Raw genomic sequence first — 12,534 nt, 5'->3', positions numbered from 1 at the left:
AAATATACTGTATGCACATTTGTCTTCATAAACTTTACATGTTTGCACTATACTTATTGACTTTAATATTACCCAATATATAATAGATTAGAATTATTATTTATTTTTTAAATGGGATGCTAGATGGAGCAATACCTGGACTGTCTACTAAATGGAAAATATGCATTTAGATGGATATACATTTGCATTGCTGATTTGATATCATTGTCATACTTCCCACATGATACACAGTGACCACACTCATAAGCATAAATTTGCTTTTCTGTTCAAACTTAAGAAACTTTCCAACAAAATCTCCTTCAAATATTACAACATGCTGGCAAATGTAAAGATATCAAAAAAGCATGCAGCATCACATCACAAAATTGTAATGACGGCTTGACAAACTCCAGTTGATCGAGTGTGTCATCATATCTTTAGAGGCAAAATAACGTTTCACACACACTAGATAAAGTCTACTTGACAGCACAACCACACTGTGCCTAGTAATACCCTAAATGTAGCAGTTTGCAGTGAGGGGTCCCATTTTAATGGGAACATAGGGATTTTGTAAAATCCGGATTACACAAACGATTGTTTTGAAATCTTTCCAATCAACAAGATTAACGCCAAGTACTCCATCATTACTAACAGCCGGAACGTTAAAATAACAATTGTATCACATCCAAAAACAAATAAAAATACATGACAAACAAGAGATCATGTTTGAATGAATTTACTTTCGCCAAAAAAACAAATATTAATTTGTTCATCCTCAGATTCAGCTAGTGTTCCTTCACTTGTCTTATTTACAGTCTACAAGAGGCTAATTTAATCTTAATATCTATAAATGTACAGTGGATGTGACAGTAGGATATTAAATTAATACATGGTACATTCTTTAACAATCATTCTTCCTGATCAGCCCAGTCATGATTTGAGAATTAAAATGTCAAAAAATTGAATGCAAAAACTTGCGCGCATGTGAAATAGTTAATATAATATATTCTAATCTTTGGAGGAGAAAAAAACAACCTTGAAATAGTTTTAGCGGGCCTTTAAAGTATCCTGGGCACTCCTATATATTAAAAATAATGAATTACCTCATAGCAGGGTTACCACATTGTAATGTACAAACTGTAGGTTGTTCCAAAAATGTGATCTAATACACATAGTACAACATTGGCGTTCAAAAAACATTTGCATAGTTTCATGTGAACTTTACTCCACTTGGTCAATGCAAACACTATCCATTTACTTTTCACAAAAATTGCCCTAAGGCTTTCTCCGTCTGTAAGAAAAGAAAAAAAGCGTCAGACTCTTTGTAAGCAACACCAATGTTTACAATCTGTATTTGCTGACTGAAGTTAAACACAATTTTGCTTACTTTTGGTAGACATGACTTGAACTAGCCACAGGTACCTATGGAGAAAATGTATTTGCATGTATTTTACGTCATTGGAGCTTTATCAGCCGGATGCTAATGTTATTGTGTACTGATGTTGAGCAGTGAATCATGACAAATATTAATATACATTATATATAATAAATGGATGGAATGGATGTGGTTTTAGCAACTAACCCTGTTCTCCTGGTCATCAGTTCCACCAGAGCCAGACCTCCTCTTACGACTACAAAAAACAAACAAGAAGAAAACATGATCATAACGATCATTGACAATGTGTAATGTTACCGATAATTATTAAGTCTAATAATATGTTTTATTAATGCTTAATTTGTAAAGTAGCTTTCCCCAAGAGCACCAGGGTTAGGAGGATACATACCTTGAAGCAATGGGGCACTCCTGTTTCAGTGTCTCGATGTCGGTGAATTGTACCGCTTGACCCCCTCCCCTTGTCTTAAACACATCACCCTAGAGAGTTCATACAAAGACAAACCATGGAACCATGAGTTACTGGTGAAAAGATGTCTTGGAGTCAAAATCCCCCAATGTAATCTTGGCTTGGGACCTTGTGCCGGATCGAAATGTCATTTTTTTTGGCACATTACAAATCAATCAATCAAATTAAGTGCATTTAGGAATCACAGTGCAGAGATCGGAAGTGAAGGAAAACCACGCCTTGTTACCTTAATCAGCTTGGTGTGAATCTCACCATCAGAGGCAAGCTCCTGATGGGTGAGCACATATTTGTGGCATTTAGCCAGGGCTTTCTCACTGGGGGCCGACACCTTGATTGCATTGGGTATGATTGGCTGCATGACAGTGTCTAGCTCCAAATTAGTCGCCGGTGTGTGGTCTACCCATTTCTCCCCACCCGTGGATTGTGAGCGTCTGTGCCACTGATGAACTGGCGGTGCAGTCTGTGGTGGTTCCAGTGGTGGTGAGGAGGAGACAAACCAAGACGTTAGCATTAAGTGCCAGAAGATGAGACCAGAAAATAAGATGGCGGCGGCTCGACTGTGATTGCAATGGTAAGTGACTACTTGCGATGATGGTGAGGATTAATGGAGGTTAATTCAAGGCTTATAGTTTAAAATATAAGCTACTGGAAGACTACACGGATATGTTGACATGGATTGGAATACCCACTTAACATTTTTATATTGATAGAATTTCCCTTCTTGGAGGTTCACTGAGATACTACTCTTAGCAATATTGCCAAAATAGGTAAGGGTTGGATTTCTGACTAAGACACAGAGCAGAAAGTCAATTTTGAAGTGTGGGGTTTAACAAAAACATTTGTATAAACCCTGGCGAATTCAATATAGATTCACAAATGATTGCATTACTGTATTTATGTATTGTTCTGCATGTATTAATTTAGTCTTCCAGTAGCAAATGACATAGCTACCAGAGACACCCACTGCATTAGAAACCGTACAAAGCAGTAAGTGGATGATGATGATGATGATGATGATGATGATGTGAATGAAGCATTCAAGAGATGGGATTACCAATGAAGGTGAAATTCCAAGGACTAATTAGTGGTAAACAGTGAAAAAATAAACAAACCGATTAAGCCAATGACCATAAGAAGGTGCACACAAAGAGGGAAGTATCAGGGTTTTAAAAGCGATGGATACATCTCTATCTATAGGAGGTACGACATCTATAGATTGAGATGGATACACGTGTCCAATTATCTGGACTAAAACTATGGGCTCAACTATGGATGCAGCACAATGCAGTTTTCTACTCAAACAACTATGGATGCAATAACAACAAAAATAGACAATGGCATGACAAACTACACAGATGAGCATCTAGCGGCTTAAAAGGACATCTAGGAGGAGATGCCAAAACACACTAACCCTTATGCCTGACTCTAGGTCTAGCCCATAGGCCGGAGCTGTGGTAGGGGTCTCAGCGTCTGCGGCCCAGTGCTGGCCTCTCCTGCGACCCACACTGCTGCTTCCACCAAAATAGGGACCGGGGTTCCGGCTCCCGTACTGAGGGGTCTCAGGCTGCCTACCCTGCCTTGAGTCTAGGGGAAATCTGTGCTCCCAGTCAGTGATGCAGGAGGCTACTGAGAGACTAGAGCAGGTGGTAGTGGGGGAGGAGGAGGAAGGGCCGTGACAAAGATCTTGAGCTGCCCTAACATTGCCTGGGGTTTGGCGGGGAGGGGCTTGGCTGAAGTCCTAGAGAAAGGTTAAAGGAAGGGAGCTGTGTGGTTATGCAATATGGGTCGGTGACAAAGTTGACAAATGCTCAACAGCCATCTGAAGCACAAAAAGGTAGTGGCATACAATAATTGCATGCAACAGAAAGAATTAAATAAGTCACCCAAAATCAGAACCACACAATTTAACAAAGTATACATTTGCTTAGTTGACACATTCATTACACCATGCACAATTAAATCAGGGGAGGTGGGGGTAACACTTACAGGCATGGGCGATGGTGAGGCAGATCTCTTCTGGGGGGCTGGGCAGTCCCTCTCCCTGGATGGCCTTTGAGGTTTGTCTGAACGCTCTGTGGGACCACCGCCTGCAGAGCCGTTGTTGCTCTCAGTCACAATGGCCTTGAGCTGCTTCAGCTTCTCGTCCTTCACCCACAACTGGTTCTGCATCTCCAGCTGTTTAGCGTTCACTCGCCGCTCCTTCAGGGCCACACGCATACCAGCAGGTACAAGATGAAATTAATATTGAAATACTGCTTATTTGATATGCTCTTACTCCTACTAGTGTGAATTCCAACCAATGCAAATATGAACCTCTCTTTAGGTAGAATACAGCCACAACTACTAAACTACTGGTTATGTTCAGGCACTACATTTATTGGATCACATTTGATGTGTGCAATTTAGCTGCATATCTATTTTCTTTTTTGGACAAAATTGTATTTGATAAAAGAGGGTCAACTTACACACTCCTTCTCCCACTTGTGTTTTGTGTCAGCTACCATGCCCTGCATGCGCTGCTCCATGCGCTTCCTCTCAGAGAGCTCCCGATGTAGCCTCTGCTCCCGCGTCTCCAGCTCCTGCTGGAGGGATCGCTTGTCCTCTTCATAGATGTTGGTGGTCTTCTGCAGGATGTCAATCTGGAACAAGAAACCCAGTGAAATGAGAAAAAAAAAATAGGGTTTTCGAAAGGTTGAGGTTAGAAGCAGGCACAAGAAAAAAAAAGAAAAAACAGGGCATTTACATGAGCATTAATGGATGCATTTAATACAAGTACAGGCCTTCTGAAAATGTTATGCCATCTGATATTTCAAACTTTACCATAATAACAGTAATCTTAATTAAAAAAAATTCCATAAACATCCCATGCCACAGGAAAGGCCTTTAGCCCTAGCTTGTGGGCTGAATCTGAGTTTGTGCTTATTTTACAGCCAACTAAAAAGTATTTTTTCTCTTTCTGTGTCTAATTTGATAAGAAATGCAGTAGCATACCTTGTACTCAAGCATTTTGGATTTGTTTTCCAAACGTTCGAGCTCAGTCTTCTGACTGGATATGACTTTGTCCTTCTCGCCCAGTTTGCCCCGCTGATCATGGATGAAGTTCTCTTTGGCAGAAAAATGGCTATCAAAGTCCTGCAGTATGGACTTCAGTGTGTTTGCTGTAGATAGAGAACACATCATGAAAGTAACCATTATGACAACCTGCTGGCTTAATGCACCTCTCATCTCATGTTTGCAATATAAATAAATCATATTTGAACACAGTAATTGTAGGGGCAATGCATGTTGTAGAGTAGGCAAGTGTACAAATATCAGCCATCATTTCAATAGCTCTTGTTCTGTCTCAGTTTAAAGAGCCCACCTGTTTTGTTGAACTGCTTGGTCATCATCTGGCGGATGCGATGCCTCCTTTCCAGGACCTCAACGAGGCGAGGCAGGGTCTGGTCATCAGTTGCGTCAAGCAGTTCACATGCCGGCAGGGCTGGGAGACTGTCAATGAGCTGGTTCATCAGTGCTGGGTCGTCTACAGGGACAGCAAAGTCATTAACAAGCATTACAACAGCTGCCATGCTCATTCATTTTCTATGTATAATTTTGAAGTATGCCCAAATCTAACTATTTTTCCAATGGAAACTTTGAAAGGAAAACGACAAACCCTTGTTTGACTAAGTCACCAACCACTATCCCAGAAGAAAATCGCTATCCCCACTTGCTACAATCAGATTTGGCTTGGAGCAGGGCAATGGGATATTAAGTCCATATTTACATCTCATCTTACATTTAACTTTTTGTAATAATGAAATCCCTTTTAAAGGAAAACCAAACCCTAAGAAAAAAAATGCACAATTAAATGTTGTGCACTTAGTTTTATTACCAGTATTGGATGGGCCTCCTCTCTCTTCGAGACGGCGTGACAGCTCTTCCTTGAAGGCCTGGTTCCTGTGTCTACGACCAGCTGGAAGAGCATATATTGGCCGGTCAACAGGCCGGGCTACCTCCACTTCCTGAGTCATCTCCGCAAAGCGCATCACCAGCTACAATACACACAAAGTCAGCTTAGACATGTTAAATGGTTATGTAAAGCCATCCAAATTTGGCAAAGTGCTTACCATAGTTTCATCATAATCATCGGCTTTGGGGTTGACACAGACAATCATCCTGACTTTTCCCTCTCCGTCAAAGTAGTTTTTGAACAGGTGTGTTACTTTGGAGTCTCTATATGGCACCATCTGCATTGAAACAGCAAGGTAGAATTAAAACTATGCAGAGATGATTGCCAGAAAAAAAAATATATATACAGTATATATATATATATAGAGCAGCTTACCTTATTTGTTCCACACATTTGATTCTCTCTTAGTACTTCTATGCATGTGCGCAGTGTCATCAAGGATTGGTTAATGTTGCCTATCAACGAGACAGCCAGTATGAGCACTCCACCCCCTCACCCAGAGAGACATAGTAAACCAGTGTTGAACTGACCTGCTTCTCGTAGGCGGTTACCCTCAGCTCTGGTTCGGCTAGTGCGTTCACTACCAGCCAAGTCCACCAGACACAGCTGGCTCACATTCACCTGGTTCTTATCCTAGAATTGACCATCAGCATCTGAACAAGCCTGACTCACTGTGTATGCTAACAATTTGCCACCATGACTAGGTTTGTCACAGTACTGTCAAAGGCAAATTAATTAATTTACAAATTGATTCAAAAAGGCATTTAAAACATAACCAGTTGGGAAAGGAGAGGATTCTTAAAAGAGCATGTTACTTGTAAAATGTGATCTCCATCTGCATCAAGAGGAGCCTGAGCCAGCTTCACGATAAACACACTGTGAGAGCGACTGGATTCACGGTTGAGCTGCGTATTTGCGATTCTACGTTTCTTTTGACCTGCAAAGCAGATAACAAAAATTAAGCATTACTAGCAAAAATATAGAAAATAAAGATTCAATGAAGAGTACATACATACATTTAATTTACACAGTGGCCTTCCACCTGAAGCTTCATTATCATCAACAGTTAATTACATTTGGAAAAGGTGTATCACTTTACCCTTCCAAAAGACTTCAAAGGCCTCTTCAGTGGACTTCACCTCCACCTCTATACAGCCAGCCACGTACATGTTATGATTCTGATCTTCACGCAAAATCTTGGACTGGGGAGTTCTGAATGAATTTGATAGAGATAATAAGCACTTGAATAAAAGACGGCCACCAATGCAATGTATCAAAACTTTTAGCACAACTTTACATTAAGTGTTATAATAGTTATTATCAGCATTTTTGGGCCCGATCACCGAAATCATGATCTGCCGATTGCCGATCACAGAATGGCAGCGGAATGGGAATCTTCCATATTTTCTGTAATCTGGATAGGCGGCAAGCACCAGTTTCTGTTCCAATACTCTTTATTTTTTCTCTTTGGATCCCCCATGACTGAGACACGCCACCGAATGCATTCACCAAAGCCGCCGCAGAATGTGACAGAATGTCATATACAGTACTGAAATATGCCTGCGCGCATACTGCTATATACAAGGTACTGAAATGTGCCTGCACACATACTGTTGTATGTAGGGTAAAGCGCGCAAGTTATGCAAGTTCTCAGTAAACGACACTGAATGTAAAACTGCCTCCTTTGCCATCTTTACAGTGATCCAGTGAAATCCTGGCAGTGTAGTACAATGTTGTAGACGTGAGAACTCATGCTACCACTGGCAAGTTCCGCTTTGATGTGCCCACACCGCATGCAGGGGAAAAAAGTTGCGCAATTAATTTACGTCACGTGATCGGCTTTTTTGAGTGGCGCTTTTGGGGTTCTCCGATTAAGCTATTTTTTGCCAATATCTGCTGATCATGATCGACAGTCCGATCAATTGGAGCATCTCTAGTTATTATACAACACCATGTTTTAATGTTAGCAGGCAGACATCCATCGGATGATAAACTGTAGATGACAAGACCAACATAACAAGGGGTAAGAAAAAGCCTACAGTGCTTAAAGTATACATAGGATTTGCACACATAGAAAAGGAAGTTTGACATGGAACGTTCTACATGTCTCCATAGTAAGGTAGGTTAAGAGGATACACGGATTGCAGGGTTAACTAACGAACATCTGAAAAAGGACAAAAGGACAAGCTACAGCCAGCTTTGAGCCAAAGGGGAATAAAGGCGGACATTATGGAAAACATTCTGGCCACATACACAAACTCAGTGTTCTGTACAGGTGTGCCTCCACCAAGCCACCTAATAAAACAAAGATTAAAAACAAAAGCCAATACATGTAATGCTATTAACATAACACATTGTATGCAGTCTGGAGCAAACCGACTGATGTTATATCCACCAAGCTTAATGAATGAGAAAGCAAAATAGTTTTGGTGTCCTCATTGGTATGGAAATTGTTTACTGAACACTGAAGTCGATATACCAATGTGAAAGCCGGTTTCAACAGATAAATTAAGAAGGGCTTTTCTAGGGCTGAGACCGAATTTTTGTTCGATAGGTACCGTTTTGACCAGCATATAAGACGACCCCCCTTTTTCAATACTTTTGGAAAAAAAAAATTTTTAAGTTTGAAGGATCTATTTGAAGGATGTAATTTATTAGAAAATCATGATAATTAATGTGAGGATGAGAACATCCAGGACGCTCTTCTGTCCATACACTTCTAGAGAGGATAGATGTGGTGGTGATGTGGGGCGCGTGGACACGCCATACAGGCACTGTAGGAAAATAACCTCTACCAAGATCACGGAATCAGGTGCATGGAACTTAAGCCATATACAGTGACATCAATAAGCAGTCTACTTATGTATGCAACTTCTTCTGAATATCCCAGTGATAAAATATATATGCAAGAGTGCTAGATGTCTGAGAATGCGTCACGTCAACACTTGCTAAATATGGGATGACCGAATTATCATTCGTTAATTTTGTGGTAATTCCGGTAGCACTTTGACCGCTGCCGCCCAGTGTGAAGATACGCAGGCCACAAACCCCCGATGCAGAGGCAGTGAACCCAAAACGTATATGATCGCCAACATAGTAATCTATATGCATCTATGCATTTTCTTTTTTTTGTCCTGCTGCTCCATATCCTCTGCCCCATGGGCGGATTCTGGAGCAAGCGGAGCTAATGGCTCAAACTTGTATGGTTGTGGATCTACTAGATCCGGGGTTCCGGGGACAGATGATCCTCTGTAGACAGAGTGCCAAGACTTTGTCACTCCCCGTGACATTGACTTTGCACAATGTTCAAACCCTCCATTTGCTTTGTGATATTTGGAAATAGGTCTACTCTCATACTTTAGAAACGGTGTGTTTGCAAACTTTTAGGCTGCATTGAAGCTGTGCCTCCACCAAGTCAAACTTCGACTTATGAGTGGATCTGAAAGCCACTGACGTGATAGTCGTTTTGCGTTTTTAAAATTACACATTTTACGTTTTACTAATTTAACCACCGTAGAAATAAAAGGAAAAAACAATCAGTTGTTCAGAACTAGATTCTGCAGTAGTGGTCTCCTACGATAAACAAGCAGTAAAAGATACACACTACGGATAAACTTCATCAAATATTTGTTTGGAAACGTAACTTATTCAAACCTTGAAATTATGTTTTTGGGCTAACCCTAGACTTTTCTTACTTTGGTTTGATGGGATCGAATGGAGCATCCTCTAGGAGATCATAGATGTAGTTGTTGTAGATCTCAATGTAGGACACAAAAACACTGTAGGAGCTGTCCTCATCCACGTTGTCATATTTACATGCCTGCTCCGGACTGATCATGTCTGCAAACTCTGGGTCAGCCTTTTGTCTGCTTACCAAAAATAAAGAGTAGCATGGAAAGAACAATTAAAAGATGAAGACAGTTTATCAAATACAACAAATACTGTACAGAACTGATGGTGCTGTTAGAGGCATTAATAAAGAACTTGGCATGACAGGTATTGCTACTACCTTGACGAGGGTGTTTTTGGGACAGACTGCATGTTCTCCCTCTTCTGTCTCTCCAGTAGGGCATCTACTTGGCTTTGGATCTCCAATCCATTTTTATCATCAGGTTTAAACACCTGAAAGAACAGATACAAAATAAATCTGTTTGTTTTTATTCTTCCACACCCACAGGGAATAACCCAAATACAGTGAGTCAATGGATTATTAGGCTGAGATAAGGTTATAAAATGTAATGTATAGCTATCACAGGTTACCGCAGCACAACTCTCACTTTCTATGAGCTTCATATATCAGTTAACAGTCCCCGGTGCAAGAAGAATAAGAACATGACAATAAATGTGTTTTTAGCAACAAATTTGACGAAGCAATATCCAAATAGTCGCTACTTAAATCCATGTTACTTAAATTGATATCGCTCCCTCGCCAATAATGCACATGTAAGGCACCCCATTAAAGGAGGGACAAGGTTGATGCCTTACATATCTCTTGGCCTGGTAGGGGCTGATGCTGTTGAAGAGCATGTCCAGGGAGCGAGGCAGAAGCCCTCCTTGTCCTGGTGAGCCTGTCATGGTGAAGGTCTTACCGCTTCCAGTGACGCCATATGTAAACAGCAGACCTATGTGCCCATGCCCGCCACCATACAAACACACATCATGGTCCTTGATAGAAATCTGACATATGTCTAGAAATAGAAATCTGGCGTATGTAATATGCCAGATTTTTACAGTTGCTTTCGCTTACCATTCTTACACTGAATGAGGTCCTCAATCAGTGGCTTGGCCACATCCTCATACAGCTCCTTTTGGGTTGTTTGAATTCCAAATACTTTTTTGAACGAGTACTGAGTCTAGAAGAGAAAATAAGTAAGCAGCTTTTGTTTTGTACCCTGTAAATGTGAGTGTATGAAGCCTTTGTCTACAACAGGGATAACACCAAACACTTATTTTTTATGTCCACTTTTTGGGCTGCAACTATTCATAAAGCTAAATATGTTTTGTGCCTTTTCAGTTATCACATCATTACAACCATGAAGATTTTGTGACACCTACTTCTTTGAAGTCACCATTTCGGTTTGCTTTAAGCCCGTCCGGGGGATGCAGCTGAATAGTGGTGTTACTGATCATTTCAACACAACATTCTTCATCATCTGCTCCAAGTGGACGTATCCGGCAGTACACCTAAACACACAACAGAGGGGTAAAGGAGCCTACAAACAAACGGCAATCAAAGTGACATCGTATTTGAATCACCTTACGCATTAAACACAAAAGTGTATAGAAATAACAATTAAATGGTTGAAATGCCCTCCTGATTAATTACCCCAACTGGATCTTTCTCTGTGTTTGACGTCTTCTTGTGGCCGGGACGCCGGGGAGTCTTTGCCTTACTGTGGTCAACGAGAACGAGTGAACGAGGAAACGGTCTTTCCTCTAAACAGAGATAGCGGTCGATTGAACAACACTAACATAGTATTCGTTGAATGTGGACCGACACGAAGCCTCTTTGTTTGAATATCTAGTGTGCACACATCTTCACTGACAACTAAGGATTACATATTGCTATGGCCTTTACTGAATTAAATTGCTTGAATCCTAATTGTAAATATATGATGTACATTAGTCTGAACTTTCCTGGCGATTACCAACTAAACGGATGGACAGTTAGGTCGCTTTAGCCAACATGCTACGTATGTAGCATAGATACCTAGCTAGTTAACAATATTTTATACATATTATTTAGCTCGACATTTTGCACTACAAATCAGTATATAGATTGTCCTATTCGTCCATCGTTTACGGTTGGTTTGGTATTAGGAGAAGCCCTATTTCTTACCCTTGTCGCTGCATTGTTGTTTTCGTTCCAAAATACAGGGCTTACCGAGCGCCTCTTCTAGATTTGAAAATTCCCTCTCGTAAAACCCGGCTGGCGTCTCCACCAATTAGAGAAGGCGAGTGAGAAAATCAATTGTGTAAGTCCCGCCCAGCTATTTATATTGGTCTCTCCCTAGATTGAGAGAGGACCCTGGATTATAGCATTATCCCTGTTTATCCCAACGCAGCGAGAAGAACAAGAACATTATGAGAAAAACAACTAAAACAACGAGAATGAATGCGTTTTTACGAAAAAAACGGTGTCATAAAAAACAAAAACAATATCCGACATGGGACGGATAGGGAAGTACTTCTATCGGAAGTTCCTCCCTCTGGCCAAATCCCTCGCCGCTAACTGAATGTCCCGCCCTCTCTCTGGCAAATATCGCTCACTAGGAGCATGTTGGACGGAATAAGGTTAGAGAGTCTGCCTCAGACTAAAACTCCCACGGTCTCAGCTGACTAATGTATACATCGTTGTTTACACTATGTTATGTTTTATTGTCATTTGTGCAGAAAACGCAGAGCCAGCTACATTTTAATATTATATTATTATATATATATATTATATATATATTATATATTAATATATATATTTTCACCTGGCAGGCTTTGGAGGCATAATATATTAACAAAAGAGTCACAAATAAAATAGCAAAACAAATGTGGCAAGAAAATCAAATATACATAATACAAAATAAAAGGGTTAGAACACTATTGACAGTTCCAGAGAATGTAAACAACTGTCAATGCAGCATATCCAATGAAGAGTGGAAATATTAAGTACCATAAATCTAAAGTGGAATGGGCAATAAGTACGATTACACACAATTTGGGCAGAATAGCAAGAGTATACATCACAAA

At 40.5% G+C, this 12,534-nt stretch overlaps 1 protein-coding gene across 3 annotated transcripts; it reads right to left on the bottom strand.

Annotated features, from left to right (window-relative positions):
- Positions 1–295: 295 nt before the first annotated feature.
- LOC311356026 (kinesin-like protein KIF23) lies at positions 296–11,692 on the bottom strand. 3 transcript variants are annotated; one of them, XM_084475806.1, is made up of 23 exons: positions 11,633–11,692; positions 11,120–11,186; positions 10,849–10,977; positions 10,541–10,646; positions 10,279–10,415; positions 9,803–9,915; positions 9,489–9,659; positions 6,893–7,005; positions 6,609–6,730; positions 6,324–6,426; positions 6,169–6,248; positions 5,951–6,070; positions 5,716–5,875; positions 5,203–5,364; positions 4,833–4,999; positions 4,307–4,480; positions 3,828–4,040; positions 3,253–3,579; positions 2,068–2,301; positions 1,764–1,852; positions 1,562–1,610; positions 1,367–1,401; positions 296–1,270 (listed from the first exon to the last, which is right to left on the bottom strand). In XM_084475806.1, exons 1-23 carry the CDS (start codon positions 11,644–11,646, stop codon positions 1,255–1,257), a joined length of 2,901 nt encoding a protein of 966 aa, XP_084331932.1. In that variant the 5' UTR covers positions 11,647–11,692; the 3' UTR covers positions 296–1,254. The 3 variants fall into 3 exon arrangements, with proteins under 3 accessions (XP_084331932.1, XP_084331933.1, XP_084331934.1); XM_084475807.1 differs by lacking the exon at positions 3,253–3,579 and having other exon boundaries at positions 300–1,270; XM_084475808.1 differs by lacking the exons at positions 2,068–2,301; positions 3,253–3,579 and having other exon boundaries at positions 301–1,270.
- Between the last annotated feature and the right edge of the window lie 842 nt (positions 11,693–12,534).

The sequence above is a fragment of the Micromesistius poutassou genome (genome assembly GCF_964030765.1).
Source record: "Micromesistius poutassou genome assembly, chromosome: 12".
NCBI classification, from domain to species: Eukaryota; Metazoa; Chordata; class Actinopteri; order Gadiformes; family Gadidae; genus Micromesistius; species Micromesistius poutassou.
This window is presented reverse-complemented; position numbering and strand designations above follow the sequence as displayed.